This window comes from Vanessa tameamea, chromosome 13 (assembly GCF_037043105.1).
Source record: "Vanessa tameamea isolate UH-Manoa-2023 chromosome 13, ilVanTame1 primary haplotype, whole genome shotgun sequence".
Taxonomy (NCBI): domain Eukaryota; kingdom Metazoa; phylum Arthropoda; class Insecta; order Lepidoptera; family Nymphalidae; genus Vanessa; species Vanessa tameamea.
The window spans coordinates 9,745,277-9,759,539 of NC_087321.1; the positions used below are offsets into that span (position 1 = coordinate 9,745,277).

At 29.9% G+C, this 14,263-nt stretch overlaps 1 protein-coding gene across 5 annotated transcripts in view; it reads right to left on the reverse strand.

The window, feature by feature from the left end:
* Positions 1–5,313: 5,313 nt before the first annotated feature.
* Positions 5,314–14,263, reverse strand: part of LOC113403461 (G-protein coupled receptor Mth-like) — a 46,764-nt gene continuing 37,814 nt past the window's right edge. Inside the window, exons 4-9 of one of the 5 annotated variants that reach the window (XR_010309311.1) lie at positions 10,017–10,095; positions 9,132–9,310; positions 7,960–8,128; positions 7,544–7,729; positions 6,332–6,736; positions 5,316–5,603 (exon numbers count right to left, since the gene is read on the reverse strand). Coding sequence is in view for 3 of the 5 variants with exons in the window: in XM_026644017.2 (XP_026499802.1) it covers positions 5,504–5,603; positions 7,544–7,729; positions 7,960–8,128; positions 9,132–9,310; positions 10,017–10,095 (713 nt within the window). In the remaining 2 variants the exon portion in view is untranslated. Of the gene's footprint in view, positions 5,604–6,331; positions 6,737–7,532; positions 7,730–7,959; positions 8,129–9,131; positions 9,311–10,016; positions 10,096–14,263 lie in introns of those variants that run through there. The other 4 variants (XR_010309312.1, XM_026644018.2, XM_026644017.2 and 1 more) reach the window with 4 other exon arrangements.

Consider the following 14,263-nt stretch of genomic DNA (forward strand, 5'->3'; position numbering starts at 1 on the left):
CAATTGAAGCAAATACCAAATTGGACCTTACATACGCGTTATACAAAAGGTTATATGTATTTATATTTCTAAAATCAATTCCTTGGCGAAATATGGAGCCCAACATGCTGAAAGCTGTTGCAATAATTTTATTCACATGCCCGTCAAACAGTAAAGTTGAATCCAGAAGCACTCCCAGGTCCCTAATCTCGGTCCTAATTGAATGATTGGAATTTGTGTAATCAAACAAAATCGAATTTTTTTTTTCTAGAAAATGTTATTATACAGCACTTATCAAAGTTAAGATGTAGACCGTTAGGCAAAAAATATTGCTCTAAAATGTCTAAATAATTTTGTAAATTAGAGCAGTCATCATATCAAATAAGTCAAATTTGCAACTTCAAAAAATTTATTTAAAAAAAAGTACCAATTAAAATCTATTTTTTTCTTCTGATTTATAAAAACGATTAAACACTGGATATTTTTCAATATATTTTTTATTTCTTTCCCTCAAATATGACTGAAAAACAAAAAAAATCAAATGATCAGAAAGGACGCTGGTGGAAATTCGTATTCGAACATGACGGAATTCGCACTAAAGGTCGCTCTTTAAAATTCCCACAAAATTGATTTAAAATAATAACCAATGTAAAAAAACTTACTTATTTACTTAACTTACTTACTTAATACAAATTTAAAATAGAATTTAGATACATAAACAGTTCAGTAGCTAAGTTACAATTAAAACATTTTGTATTATCATTTTAATCCTGTGCACGTTATTTACGAAGAGGATGCTGAAAGAAGTGTTGCTTTCTGTAAATTCATGCTTAATGTGTGTGTGTGCATTTAATTGTTTCTTCAGGTCTTAAAATTTTTAGCAATGCTTACAATCCATTTTGTTTATATATTAATCACAATAATGTAGGTAGATGAAGCTTAGAGGAACCAACTTTACTTAACACCGATAAAATGGAATTGCAGTCAAGTAAGCGTCCAAAAGGTCGTAAGCGCCGTGGATTATGCGTCGCTTACGCGTTCACTTCCAACACTGCAACTAACGATTGCAATTAAAAGAATAAATTTGAAATTTGCTGTTTTTATTTTTAACACTACACTTATTGACATTAAAACAATCTTTAAGTATTTTTCAAAGTTCACTGTCGATTATCGACTTATACGTTTTATATAATAATTATTTGCTTAGCGATTAACAGCAGCTGTTTACTATTGTCGATTTGCGACGTGTTTACAATTTTGTAATGTATACGATAAATAAAGCTGAAATGTTTGATTTTCGTTTGAACGCAATGATATCAGCACCTACCTGTCCAATTCGAAAGAATATTTTTGTATTGGATGACCCATTTATCACTAATCCCCTTTAGTATACCAATACCTTGAACATATTTGGAGAATCAAGTATTTAATAGTACACTATAATATATTCCAACATTACCCTGGCCAAAATATATGTATATACCCCTGTCTGTGGAGAATAACCTACATTTTAATTGTGTAAGTCTTGTTAAATTTTAAATATCATTAAAGGTGAGGCCATCAGAGTGATTTCACTGGGTAAGAATTCCATATAATCGGGTTCCCCTAAACCCGGGTACCTTTCTGAAGCGTTCCACTACGTGAAAAAGTACTCATCTAGATATTACTTGAAAGAAAGATTTTTGTAACTTAATAAGTCTAAGTTGCAGCTTAGATTATTACACATTAATAATGTCTTCTTTTTCATAACAAAAGCTTAATCATTGATTTGACGGATATTGTTACATTAGTATTCTATTTAAAAAGGTCCTTGCTATTAGCTAGATTAAAAAAAAGGTATAGGTACATATATATATAGGTAACCATACCTATAAGTTTTTGTATTCTAAGTTACTTTACGCAAGTAAATTGAGCACAATGATATATTATTCAAACTATTTATTTCTATGATATTAGTACATGGAGACTATATATATAGCGATAAAATAATCGAAGACTTTTCATTCAGATGCAATAAAAAATTAGTTCTAAAATAGTCAAAGTCTGTAAAAATAATGATTTTTATATAAGTTTCATTTTTTTCCATCGTTATTGACTTTACTTAAATGGTTCAAGGTGAAAAGGTCTCAGGTTTATATGTAGAATTTAAAGATAAAATGCCAAAAAAACTCCTATTGAGGTAGATAATGTTTTTATTATAATTGAAAGTAGACTTATAAATTGTTATCTAAGTTGTGTCTATACAAAATTTATAAAATAAATGTGTAGGCGATAGATCATAATATTTAAGCACGAATATACAAACATTTAATATATCATATATATAGACTAAAACAATTTTGTCAAACGCAGTGATTACAAGCTATGTTTATAGAAGTAATTTAAAAAAAAATTGCATTACCAATTAAGTTTATTATATTATACTAAGTTGAAATGCTGCAGCACCGTCAATATATATTTCTATTATGTAAAAATACGTTTAGTTTTTCATAGCAGACAGATATACCAACATATATTTTTGCATATAAGATACCTTATATTATATAGTCCAGCATAAAATTATGTCAAATTGAATACTACTAACTATTAACTAAATATTTAGTCTTTGTAGTTTAAATGGTCAAAATATTCCTACTCTTAATTAATCATAATTCAAGGTCAATTTGAGTATATTGATGAAAGCTTAAATAAGTGTTCAAGTTTGCCAAGCTGAATTTTTTTTAATGTAAAAACCTAAAGCTTTATCCACACTTTCGTAACACATATGGATCAAGCTTCACTAATGATTGAATGGTATCGTTGTTTGTCCGAAAACCTAATTTTTCAATATATATCAGTTTATATATACGAGCGTCCCGGGTTTTATTCGCAAACTGTACCTAATCGATAGTTAAATAATAGATTATTGACTCGAAACATAATAACAACATCAAACTGTTAGAATTTCTTTGATAACATAACATATTTAAGGATACTTTTACGAAACAAACTTATTCAAATCGAATGGTCCATTATAAAACGAACAAAGAATACGTATTAACAGAAATAAATTCATTAGTAATTTTATATTAGTGCTAAGTTTTGTTCAATCTCTACACAACTTTGACACACTCATGTGCGAAGCTAAAAATAATAATATGTATTTTAACTATTGTTTCTGAATAGACCTTTCGAAATATCAAATAGTTTTGAATGAAATATACTTTATTGTACACCACAAACAGAAATAAAGAAACACACAGAAAAAAAAAGTAAAAGTTAGTAAAATACAAAAACGAAAAATAAAAAATAAATGTTGAAATTACGAGTGTTGTACAATGTTGTTTTATCCGTTGTGTTATTTTATTTGTTGTTCAGTTTTACAATTGTTGAAACTTGTAGTAAATTAGGATATAGTGTCTATTGAAGGGTTATGTTGATTTTATATATTTTAATTTGTATTTATTTTATATAAATAGTTTTAATTCATGTCAGGTATATATGTCATGATACCTAACATGAATATTTATATGAATATTATTTGACTTAATATAATAAATTTAATATAATAAAAAATACTTATATTATTTAATTTAATAAATCTATTTATTATGAAAAAATGCAGTGTTTAAGTGAGATCATTATAATTCTACATATAAGATGAAGTATAATTTAAACTAAAAATCATATAATTTTAAGACTTATTTACATTAAATTTAAAGTGAATCGTGTGAAACAAGAGCTTTTAATTAAGCCTTGAAAGTTATTATTTTGAAAGCTTATTTATATCTGGAGTGAAGTGTACAGTCTGTTCAAGAACATACTGATATTGTGAAAAGAAGTGTCTTAACTTTCTTTAAAAACGTTTTCCATCATTCACTTGCTAAACGTTATATCATATAACGTTTAGCAAGTGAATGATGATGTCGTTCTGACCGCTTTTAGCCACAGCGGCCAATCTCAAGGAAGACCAGCTAACTACGCTGGACAAATTATAGTGCACAAGTGTGTGTGTGTACAAACACAGGTGCACTCTCTATTCCTTCATTCCTATAATCTGATAGGAAGGCAAATCCGACACGACCGTGCTTCCCGAGGCGCATGGATGTACAGACTTCTAGAAAAACTTAATAATTTTACATCGGCCCGATCTGGGATTTGCACTTAGAACCTCGGGATCTGTGCCTATATATAAAGACACTAGACCAACGAGGCATGTGAATACTAGGACGCTAGACAATAGGGCCGCGCTGTTCAGAAATATTCTAATTAATAGAAACACTATTAAAGTTATTATCACTTTAAAGAGAAAACCAATTTTATAGTGACAGTAACTCTATTATAAAATTTTAAATGTTGTTGTTATAAAATGTTTTCCAGTATGCATATAATTTTGAAGACAATGAATTGTGTTGACATGACAATGGAGTTGGAATAATTTTGTATAATACGGTCGGATTGTCGGAACGATTTCGGTAATTTTTCCAAATTAATCATCTGTCAAATGTTCTAAAGACAATAAATGATCTTCATTGATTGATCAATCGTCTATTGTTGGTAATGACACACGTGATAAATAGAATACATACCTAAGTTATTTCTATACATTATGTGTATATAAAATAATATACATTTTGTTACAAAATAAACCGTCAGACGCTACGTGATTTTGTCTAAGTCCGCTGATTAGTTTTGTATTTAGTTCTAGTAATAAATTTAGTCTACAAGACAAGTTTGGTGTTTATATTCTTGAAAAGTACATTACTTATATAATTTTTCGTATTTTTTACATAAATATATTATAATCTAAAAATATGATCACTTAGTCTATAATATAATAAAATGAACATCTAATAATTATTTTATTTGATACAAAATGTCAAAAGAAAATATAAAGATATTATAATAAGTTATTTCTAAATCTTAACGTATCTAATATTACATCTTAAATTGTCTTTATATTTGTAATACATAGTTTCTGAAAGGTTATACCAAAAGTTTATAAACAAGATCACCGGTAAGAAATAATAATTTTTTCAAAACTTTGAAAACTCTCAGTAAAAGACTAGGACGTTTCAGAAACTTCTGTAAAAGACTAGTTGCACTAATTAATAATTGCACTTGATTCTTATTTTTTTAATCGCACATAATGGTCTTATATTTGGTGATCTGAAATATTCTGCCAATATTAAGGTTATAGATCAGACCTTTTAATATAAAAAATAATCTAATATCTATTTTAAAGTCTTTTAAATATTTCGTTAGTTTCGTCGAAGGAAAATATTTTTAAAATGTATAATGAAGTAAAATTTTAACCAATATTTCGAAAGCTGTGGAGAAAAATGGCACTGAATTGACATATTAAATATTCATGTAAATTTCTTCAAAATTTTGCAAAATAGCTACCGCATTAATGAAGGTTATTTTTTTTATAAACACTAATTATGACTGACAAAAAAAAAATTAGCGCATTCCAATGTTTTTGACAAAGACTGTATAAACCGTTTCGACTGAGTTATATGACAAAGGTGTTTAGTTAAAATTCTTATTGGTTTCTTGACGTCAGAGCCATCTCGTCCCGAGTGGAGAACGTTCTCGTTGAAGCCTGGCTCTTAGATAACGGGTCTTCACGATATTGCTTGTATCTGGAAAAGATAATATATTTTGTTATAATCAGAATATAATCTAATGGATACACATATATTGAGTAATTTTTGTTATTGATGATCGAATCGATCTGTTCGAATTGGTCTAATGTAAAGGACATATACATATTATTATTTTTTGCAAATAGCATTTTAGAACCATGGAACAACGAATAAGGAGAGTACTTAAAAATATATTATTCAAATTATTAAGAAAAAATTGAAAAAAGAACAAAACCCAAAAGTTAATGGAAACCAAAAAAAAAAATCAGAATAGTTAGAAGTGCTTAAAAAAAAGTGCTCAAATAATTGAATAACCCTTAAATGGGACATGTTAAAATAATCAAAATATTGACCTGTTCACTCACGAAGGTGCATCTCCACGTTAAATTAATAATTTTGGTAATAAAAATAAGCTTAACAAATCTGATCGATTTGTATTTTTGCCTTCGCTATTCTTAGCCGTGTCACGCACACTAAGACTTCTTGTAAGCACGAACGTCAGGCATACTAATGCATGATAATAATTTAACATGGAGGGGCGCGCCTTCGTGACCGAATGAATTTATATTTTTGGAAAGTCCGTCTAAAATTCAGTCGACGAAAACAATAAAAAATCCAATCCAGCTGCAATGTTATTCGCAAAAGGGTTTGTTAAGACAAAAAGCGAAGCATTACGATTGTTTCTTTAACTCCTCAATCCTCAAATCCAATTCAATTTTATGTACCTTGTTAATTATTTCTTCCTTCTTAAATTATTATAACAATTTATTCGTTCTGTACGTTGAATTTTTTTCCTTCTATCGAATTATTCATTCAGTTACATTCATGTAAGTCGATCAATTCAGTCTTAGTTACTTATATTTCATTCTCATGATATGTTGCCTAAGTATTGAATACTAGATTATGATGATCTCGTTTTAGCAGTCGTGGGGTTTCTGTTGTTTTTTTAACTTTATTATAAGTTAGTCGTATTTATAGTTTTGTTGCTGTCGGTTTCTGGACAGCACGTTCTTATTGTATCTAAACTGTCCCTTTGCTTGTAATTTCTGAGATTGTTTACAATATCATTTCTATGTACCATTGTCATGTTGCTTATTCCTTGTTTCCGACGGAGAATACCTTCTTTGATCCTATATGAAATTAGAAATTCTTATACCAGTCTTTATGATTGAAATATGTAGTCATATATACAGAAGAACATCAAATGATTATATTGCAAAATTTTTACTGTAAACAGATTTTTAGTTGAGATGGTCCGGTAGCTAGAACACATGAATCTTAACCAAAGATTGCGGGTTGATACACGGACAAGAATCGCTAATGATTCGTGTCTATAATTCATTTCGTGCTCGGTGTTGAAAGAAAACATCTTGAGGAAACTATGTATCAGGCGAAAATTGAAACAGCTTGGCGGAATAAAATCTAAAGTTTTTCCTCAAAAGCAGGAGGGAATCGAAACACATTTTTCATTTTTAAAAAGGATCAATTAAATTTCACATTTTGAAATTTGAGTTTTGCTCTTGATATTTATTTTTATTGGTTCCTTTATTAATGGGATCTATGATGTCAAGCCTCTTGTGTCCGATGTCTGTGATACTAGCTCATTGCACAGCACAGCAATGAAACTTATTGATTTTTCAAAGAACGATATCTAATATCAGAAGGGCTTATTAAGTTCAGGGCTCAGTAAGGCTCAGTAAGTTTTGCCAATTAGCCTATACTTTTCGATATGCTGATCACAATCGCGAAATTTGATCTGGGACTGATTAAGTCCTGCCGTATCGAAATATTTGATAGTTTTATTACTAATTTATTAAGATTAAGTACGACTAAACAACATTAAATTCGAAGAATTGATGTTCTACTGTATTAGGTGATGAAAGGAGAAATTAAATAGTATGCGAATGAAATTCTTGAACGACAGACCTTGTACTAACCTTTTCTTCAATAAGCCGATGATCTTGCGTTTGCAGACGAAGATGATGAAAATGATGAGGCCGATGAGGACATTGTACGCGTCAATGAAGCGAAAGATATGATCAGCATTCGGATATATGGCACTGACCACCTCCAATAACCAGTTGATGCCCATCACAATGAATAACTTGATGTAAAGTAGTAGCCTGGAATAGAAGAAAATAAACATTTTTGATTGTAATTTGTGTCACATAAGTGAATCGAAGTCTAAGAAATTGAAACAAATAAAGGTCTGTATAATTTAAATATACCACTTAGATTAAAGTCGAATTAAAAAAAAATAAAATAAAAAGATTAGAAACGAATAGATTTATAATTTATTAAATGACGTTTTTATTTTTTTCAGTGAATTAATTTTATGTGCTAACGACGTTACCGTTGCTTTTCTTTATTCTGTCCGTCGTGCTTGGCACTTTCCCGGTGCTTCAGGACAGATATTTGCTTTTTGATCTGCGCGATTTTCACAGCGGTCAGGACAAAGAACACCATGTTTGCGAACCATAGGATAACAATCGGCCCGTAGAGATACAACAATTTGCTTTTACCTGAAAATTATATATGAAACTTATTTAAAGTGTTTTTATTTTAAAGATTAATTGTGTTAATGTCTAATATAGAAGTAGAAATTAAGTTATTGAATTTTTTATAATCTTTACATCTCCATTGACGATTGTGACCCTGAAAATTATCACTCAAAATTTCCGCAAAGTCAGGATGAATAGAAAAAAATTAAAAACGCGACGAAATGCATTGGACATTAAACCGCGATTTTGCTAGTACCCTAGTTCAAATGGAGAAATATGCTGCAGGACATATCCTCAAAAATACTTGGAATGTTCTTGTCAGTGTAGTAAGTGTTTAAAACAGTCACTTATGACTTCATCTTCTTGGAGATCGTAAGTTTATTATATCATTCACATGTTTTTGCCAAATCATCATTTAAAGTTCCTACAGCCACGTCGACACTGTCTAAGGGTAACGTAAATTTGAACATCATCAAAAAATAGACGATAGGGTTAAATAAAGAGAGAGTACTTATGAAAAAAGAAAAGAGAAGAGGAGAATAATCACCACCATGCGGGATGTATTGAGAGACACTGCTTATATATGAACTCGTATGTACGATAAATGGCGCGACAATGACGCGGGACATGTGCGCTGTCCCGCTCCACCTCAAATGTTACGGGACACAGTGTAACGTTGCCGCGTCACTTAGATTGAGTTTTTCGCGTCACAGTGCGAGAAAATGTCCCCTAGTATATTCTTCGCATTACACTTACAAGAAACTAACACCAAATTAGGGGGAATAAAAGAAAACCTTTGTGAACGTATGTCTCAATGCTATACAAACTATCTTTGTATGTATGACGGGAGGTAGTTGATACTTGGACTAGCTTTAACCTTTAGAACTAATTCAATTTTTGTTAGAACGAAATAGGAAATTCAATAATTCTTTAAAAGCACTTACACCTGCATTTTCTTAAAAAATATGATTATATTTTTCTTTATTTACAATTTTATCTAAAAAAGTCAATGATATTAACTCACCAGAGAAAAAGCATCCCTGGTGCCTTAACGAGGGAAGCAGGGGATGTGGCGGAAGACCAGAGAACTCCAGGGCCACCATCATGATGGTAAGCGCAGTCGGGATGCCGAACGCGTATATAGAATACGCATAGAATTTAGCTTGCAACGACATTTTCTCCATGGACATACCACGATTACCACTGAAATTACAAAAAACGTCAATTAAAATTAAAAAGTAACAATAATATTTTTTTTTGTATTTAGTAGTAGACTACCAGGAAATTATGTAACATGTAGAAAGAGAGGCACAATCAATATAACATACATATAATATTTTGTATAATTATTAAGTATTTTGCGATGGACTAATTTTATACGCAATCCAGTAAAAATTGTATGACATTTGATGGATGGATAGTTCATCTTTTTACATACCTAGATATAGACTAGCAGTACAAATTTAGCGTAGACGAAACCGCGTTACACGTTACGTTACGTTAGTAGTATATTTTATTTAAAAACTTAAAATAATTCAATAATATTTTTTTAATTTAAAACGTGATTGTGTAAATTGTGTTCTAAAACGCACTTTGTGTACAGAAGATGGTAAAACTAAAATTGAAATATTCATGTTAGAATTTTAAGAGTAAAGCTATTACAGGTTAATTAATTTAAAACATGTGAAGCTCTACCGTATAAAGGTGTTTGTAATGAAAAAGGAATAAAAAATAAATAAGGATAACAGTCTAGTTCAGTCGGAGACCACTTGTGAGACTTATTGAGAAATTCTAACTGCTTTTTCTAGAATCTCTTGAAAAACTGTACAAAGAAGAAATAATGCCGTAGTTTGTATTATAATAGCAATGGAAGTGTAGCGTAGTGGCCTGAATGTAAAAAGTCACTCACCTAAAAGTCCACCAAATATCGAAGCACATGACGTTCAACCAAAAGAAGGCTGCCAACAGAGAGAAGTAGATCATAATCGCTGAAACGAGAAGAAAAATTATTAATTAGATGTCATGACAACAGTAAAACTATTATCAGAAATGTATTTTGATTATGTATTTTAAAAATAGTACAGCTTCCAAGAAAAACGGCACCATTTTTTTAACTTCCGTGGATCCCGTTTTTGACCCTGCCGGAGTTATAATGCTGAAAGTATCGTACTATTTATTTATTTTTGGTATACTAACTACAGCACTAAAACTTTTATCAAAATATAAAATTATAATCTGTCTAAACTTTGGCGCATATAAGAATAAGAATAAGAAAAATAATAAGAACCATACTGTTTGTATAGAATAAACATAATTACGCAGAAAAATTCTCACGGCCATGTCATGTCACGTTTGTAAATAATTATTATGCTTTAACAATGATGTAGCTTAAGAAAAACCAATCTTCTTGTGATTCAATGGATTTCCTTACACAGTAAACATTATTATTTCACACTATGCCAAGCATATAAATCTAAAAATAATGTTCTTTCATAGCACCCGATAGTAACATAGTCTTTTGGTAGTTCGTCGTTCGAATTTAAGAATTTAATGAAAAAATATTGAAGTCTACTTCAATATTTTCTTCATTTTTTCAACTCGTAAAGTCGCAGGTGAAGTAGCAATTTCCAGACCGCGACTTTTCAGACTGCAGACTTTAAGAAGGTAGCGAGAAACCGTTGGATTAGGAGAACAGTAGCGCCAATTAGATGAGTACTATGTCCAACTGTGGACCTTTTAAAGCTGACGAATTTAATGAAAAATTAAGTACCACTTGTGTATTTACCAAACCGCTTAGAAGCACCGTGGCGAAATACATTTTTGAGCCTCACAAGACCAGAAAGTTTTAGATCAGCAGTTGGATTTTTAGTAACTGTAGCATAAAATTTTGTTTTATTTCATGTAAGGAGACATACTGGTAAATAGGCTACCTGATGGTAGTTGATGGTGAGCGGCCATAACCACCATAGGCTCTATGTTATGTAATATTAAATATACTCTTATGCTAATAAATCTATATTAAGGGGGATATATGTCCGCGCGGAAACATCACAACCTCTGTATCGTAAGTAACTGCAGAGAACAGTGTCACAGGTCTGTGATTCCATCGCGATTTTCGCGTATAGATTACATAATGATGAATAATATTTAAAAAGTAGAAGATTAATAAGAAAAAGATAGATTCTGCAAAATAAGAAGAAGACTTCCTTAGTATTGTGTTATTTAATTATCGACATTAATAAATAAAACTTTTGATTGATAGCTTTGCGAAGAGGAAATGCAATGTCATGCAGTTTAACATGAATATATTTATTTATAGTTTTTCTGCTAACAATTACCGCGAAAAAAAAATCAAGGTAACTATATTTTCCTATTTCACGTAAATCTTAATAAGTGACCATTTAAAAATCTTGCAAAATTTCGCCAAAAATAATAATATTAACCAAACGCAATACTAGTATAAACAATTATACAAAACAATGTTATTATGATACTAGTAAATGAGAAATAAACTATTTTGATGCGTTTTTTTGTACTATGAAGGTCAGACAACCTCAAATGTATAATTAAGCATGACTTGTCTGTTTTCAAACAGACTATCATTTCAACAAAGTTGTAAGACATACGAGAGCGGACAAAGCCTTTATTACTAGTGTCAGTGCTATCATTGGTTGGGAGATTATTTTCATATATTTGTGTTCATCAACAATTGTTTCAATACAAATTCATAACTGTGCAGACAGGCGGTATTATTCCCTACAAAATTGTACATATTTGTATATCCAATTGAAAATGTTCTAAAAATAAACAATTAAAGAAGAAATTATGAATCAATGAGGAATTTATAATTTCTTAGTTAAAAAAAACTTGATATTTATCGAAATTGAAAAAATCTAAACGCAATCATTTCCGGTTAACCGTTTTCCTATTTTACTAATGCAAGAATCCAGCTGCGTTTCGGTCAAAGTTGGCTCGGAATATAATCGGGATTTGTATCAACAAACGAGTAGAATTAATCTTCAGTTATGATTAAACTGAGGTTCGTTTTTGTGAGGAATTATCGAAGTGAGTGCTGTCGAATAAGGCGTTTTGGTTTAAAATAAAACTGGTCCTTGGTATAATTTTTCCTTATATAAACATAGTTATTTTTAAGATTGTGATTGTGTGGATAATTTGTGAATTTACGATTAAAGTATAATAAATCAAAAGTATAATAAGGCAAACGTTTTGTATATTGAAATGTAGTTGTAATGCGTAATATGTTTGAAAATTATATATGTCGTAATTTAAAGTGAAACTTATTAGTATTGGATATTAAATAAATTAGTGTTTAACATTGTTGTTTTTTGTAGAGATAAAAGTAGTAGAAGAAAAATACATTACGAAATATTTTGTGAGAAATCATCAATCAGCCGACATTTAAGTGATATCAAAACGTTTGACGTTATTTTAGAAGTCATTTAACGATTATTTACGACCAAAATCATCAAGGCGACTGTAAAAATACCCGAGTGTAATTTAAAGTCTGTGTTTATATTAACAGATGGTGCAATCATTCATGATCTTTTCGTAAGATCTTGAATGATTGTACGTCTGTTTGTCTTTCGACTAAACTGCTGCTAAATGTAGCTGTTTTGAGCCTTTCTTGCACAATATCTAAAAAATAGTCTAATATTCTGCCTTTTTGATCCACTTGCATTTAAATACCATTTATTCCGAATAAAGATCCACTTTTGCAAGACGAGATAGACTTACCAAGTAATGACCATTCGAAATGCTTTTAAGAGCTTAATTACATTGAGTATGATTTGATTTCATAACCGAAAGAATACGCAATAAAATTACATAATTATGTAATATATATCCTTTAGGGATGCATCCGATACCGATACCGATACCGATACCGATATATCGGCGATACAGCAGCTTTTCCGACATATCGGTATCGGCGATATTTTTCTGGCCGATACAACGATACTGTTCAAATAACATGTTTTAAAAAAGTAATGTAAACGCGCCTCCTGTTTTGTCATTTTCGTTGCAAACGAGATAATACTTTGTTATTTAAACAAAAATTTGATTAATGTTTTTTCAGTTACTAACTCTTATTAATGAACCTTAATTACTGGGCTTAATTACCAATATTCGCATTCCAAGTCTGTAACGTTTTATTTTAATATATTTTTTTAAATAAAAACAATCAATCATATATCAATCTACTTACAAATTTATTTTAATTTAAATTTATTATTTTACCTTTATTTAAATTCGATAAGAGTATCGGTATCGGTATCGGTATCGCCGATATTTTTCTAAGAGTATCGGTATCGATATCGGTATCGATATCGATATCGTATCGGCAAAAAGGCGTATCGATACATCCCTGATATCCTTATTCTAAACTACATTTTTATTGCGGTGTAATACAAAACAAAAATTACATAAATGTTTTTACATAATTGAATGCCCTCAATTCAAACAAGTGTTTATTTATGACTGTTTAATAACAATTTATATAATTATTTAACCTGATTGTGAAGAAATGTTTCGCAGTTATTTATATTTGAGATCGAAATAAAACAGATTGCAAAAATAAAGTCGTAAGTTGTTTCAAAAAATGTTGTAAGAATTAAATGAAAAAACATAATATGTTAGTTTTGAGTGAACGTATCGCTCGGCGTTGGTTAAATCTACAATTTTAAAATGACTGACTGACTGAAAAAAAACATAAAAAAAAAACTTTTGGTTCTATCGGGATAAAATTTTCATAAGAATTCAAGACATATGTTAAAGATGTTTTTGAAAATTAAATAACAACATGAAACTTAAGATGTCATTTACATTTTAAGTTATTTTTTAATGTTAGAAACATGGAAATCGGTTTAATGCTTTTTTCCTAAAAAGACCAACGAAATTCTATACAGGTTAGTAGTCATTTTTTTTCATTAATCATTAATTAAGTATCCTATGTCCTATTTCAAGGCATAATAGACTTAAATTACAAATTGTCTCATTAAGAGATATTATAAATATATTACATTTGTAATATTAGTAAGAAAAATACATGCATTTGAATTCCACAATCAATTTTCCTACATATCTTAAGCATCAAACATCCCATCTTATTCACCATGAAGTCCACTGGAGAAAAGAGTC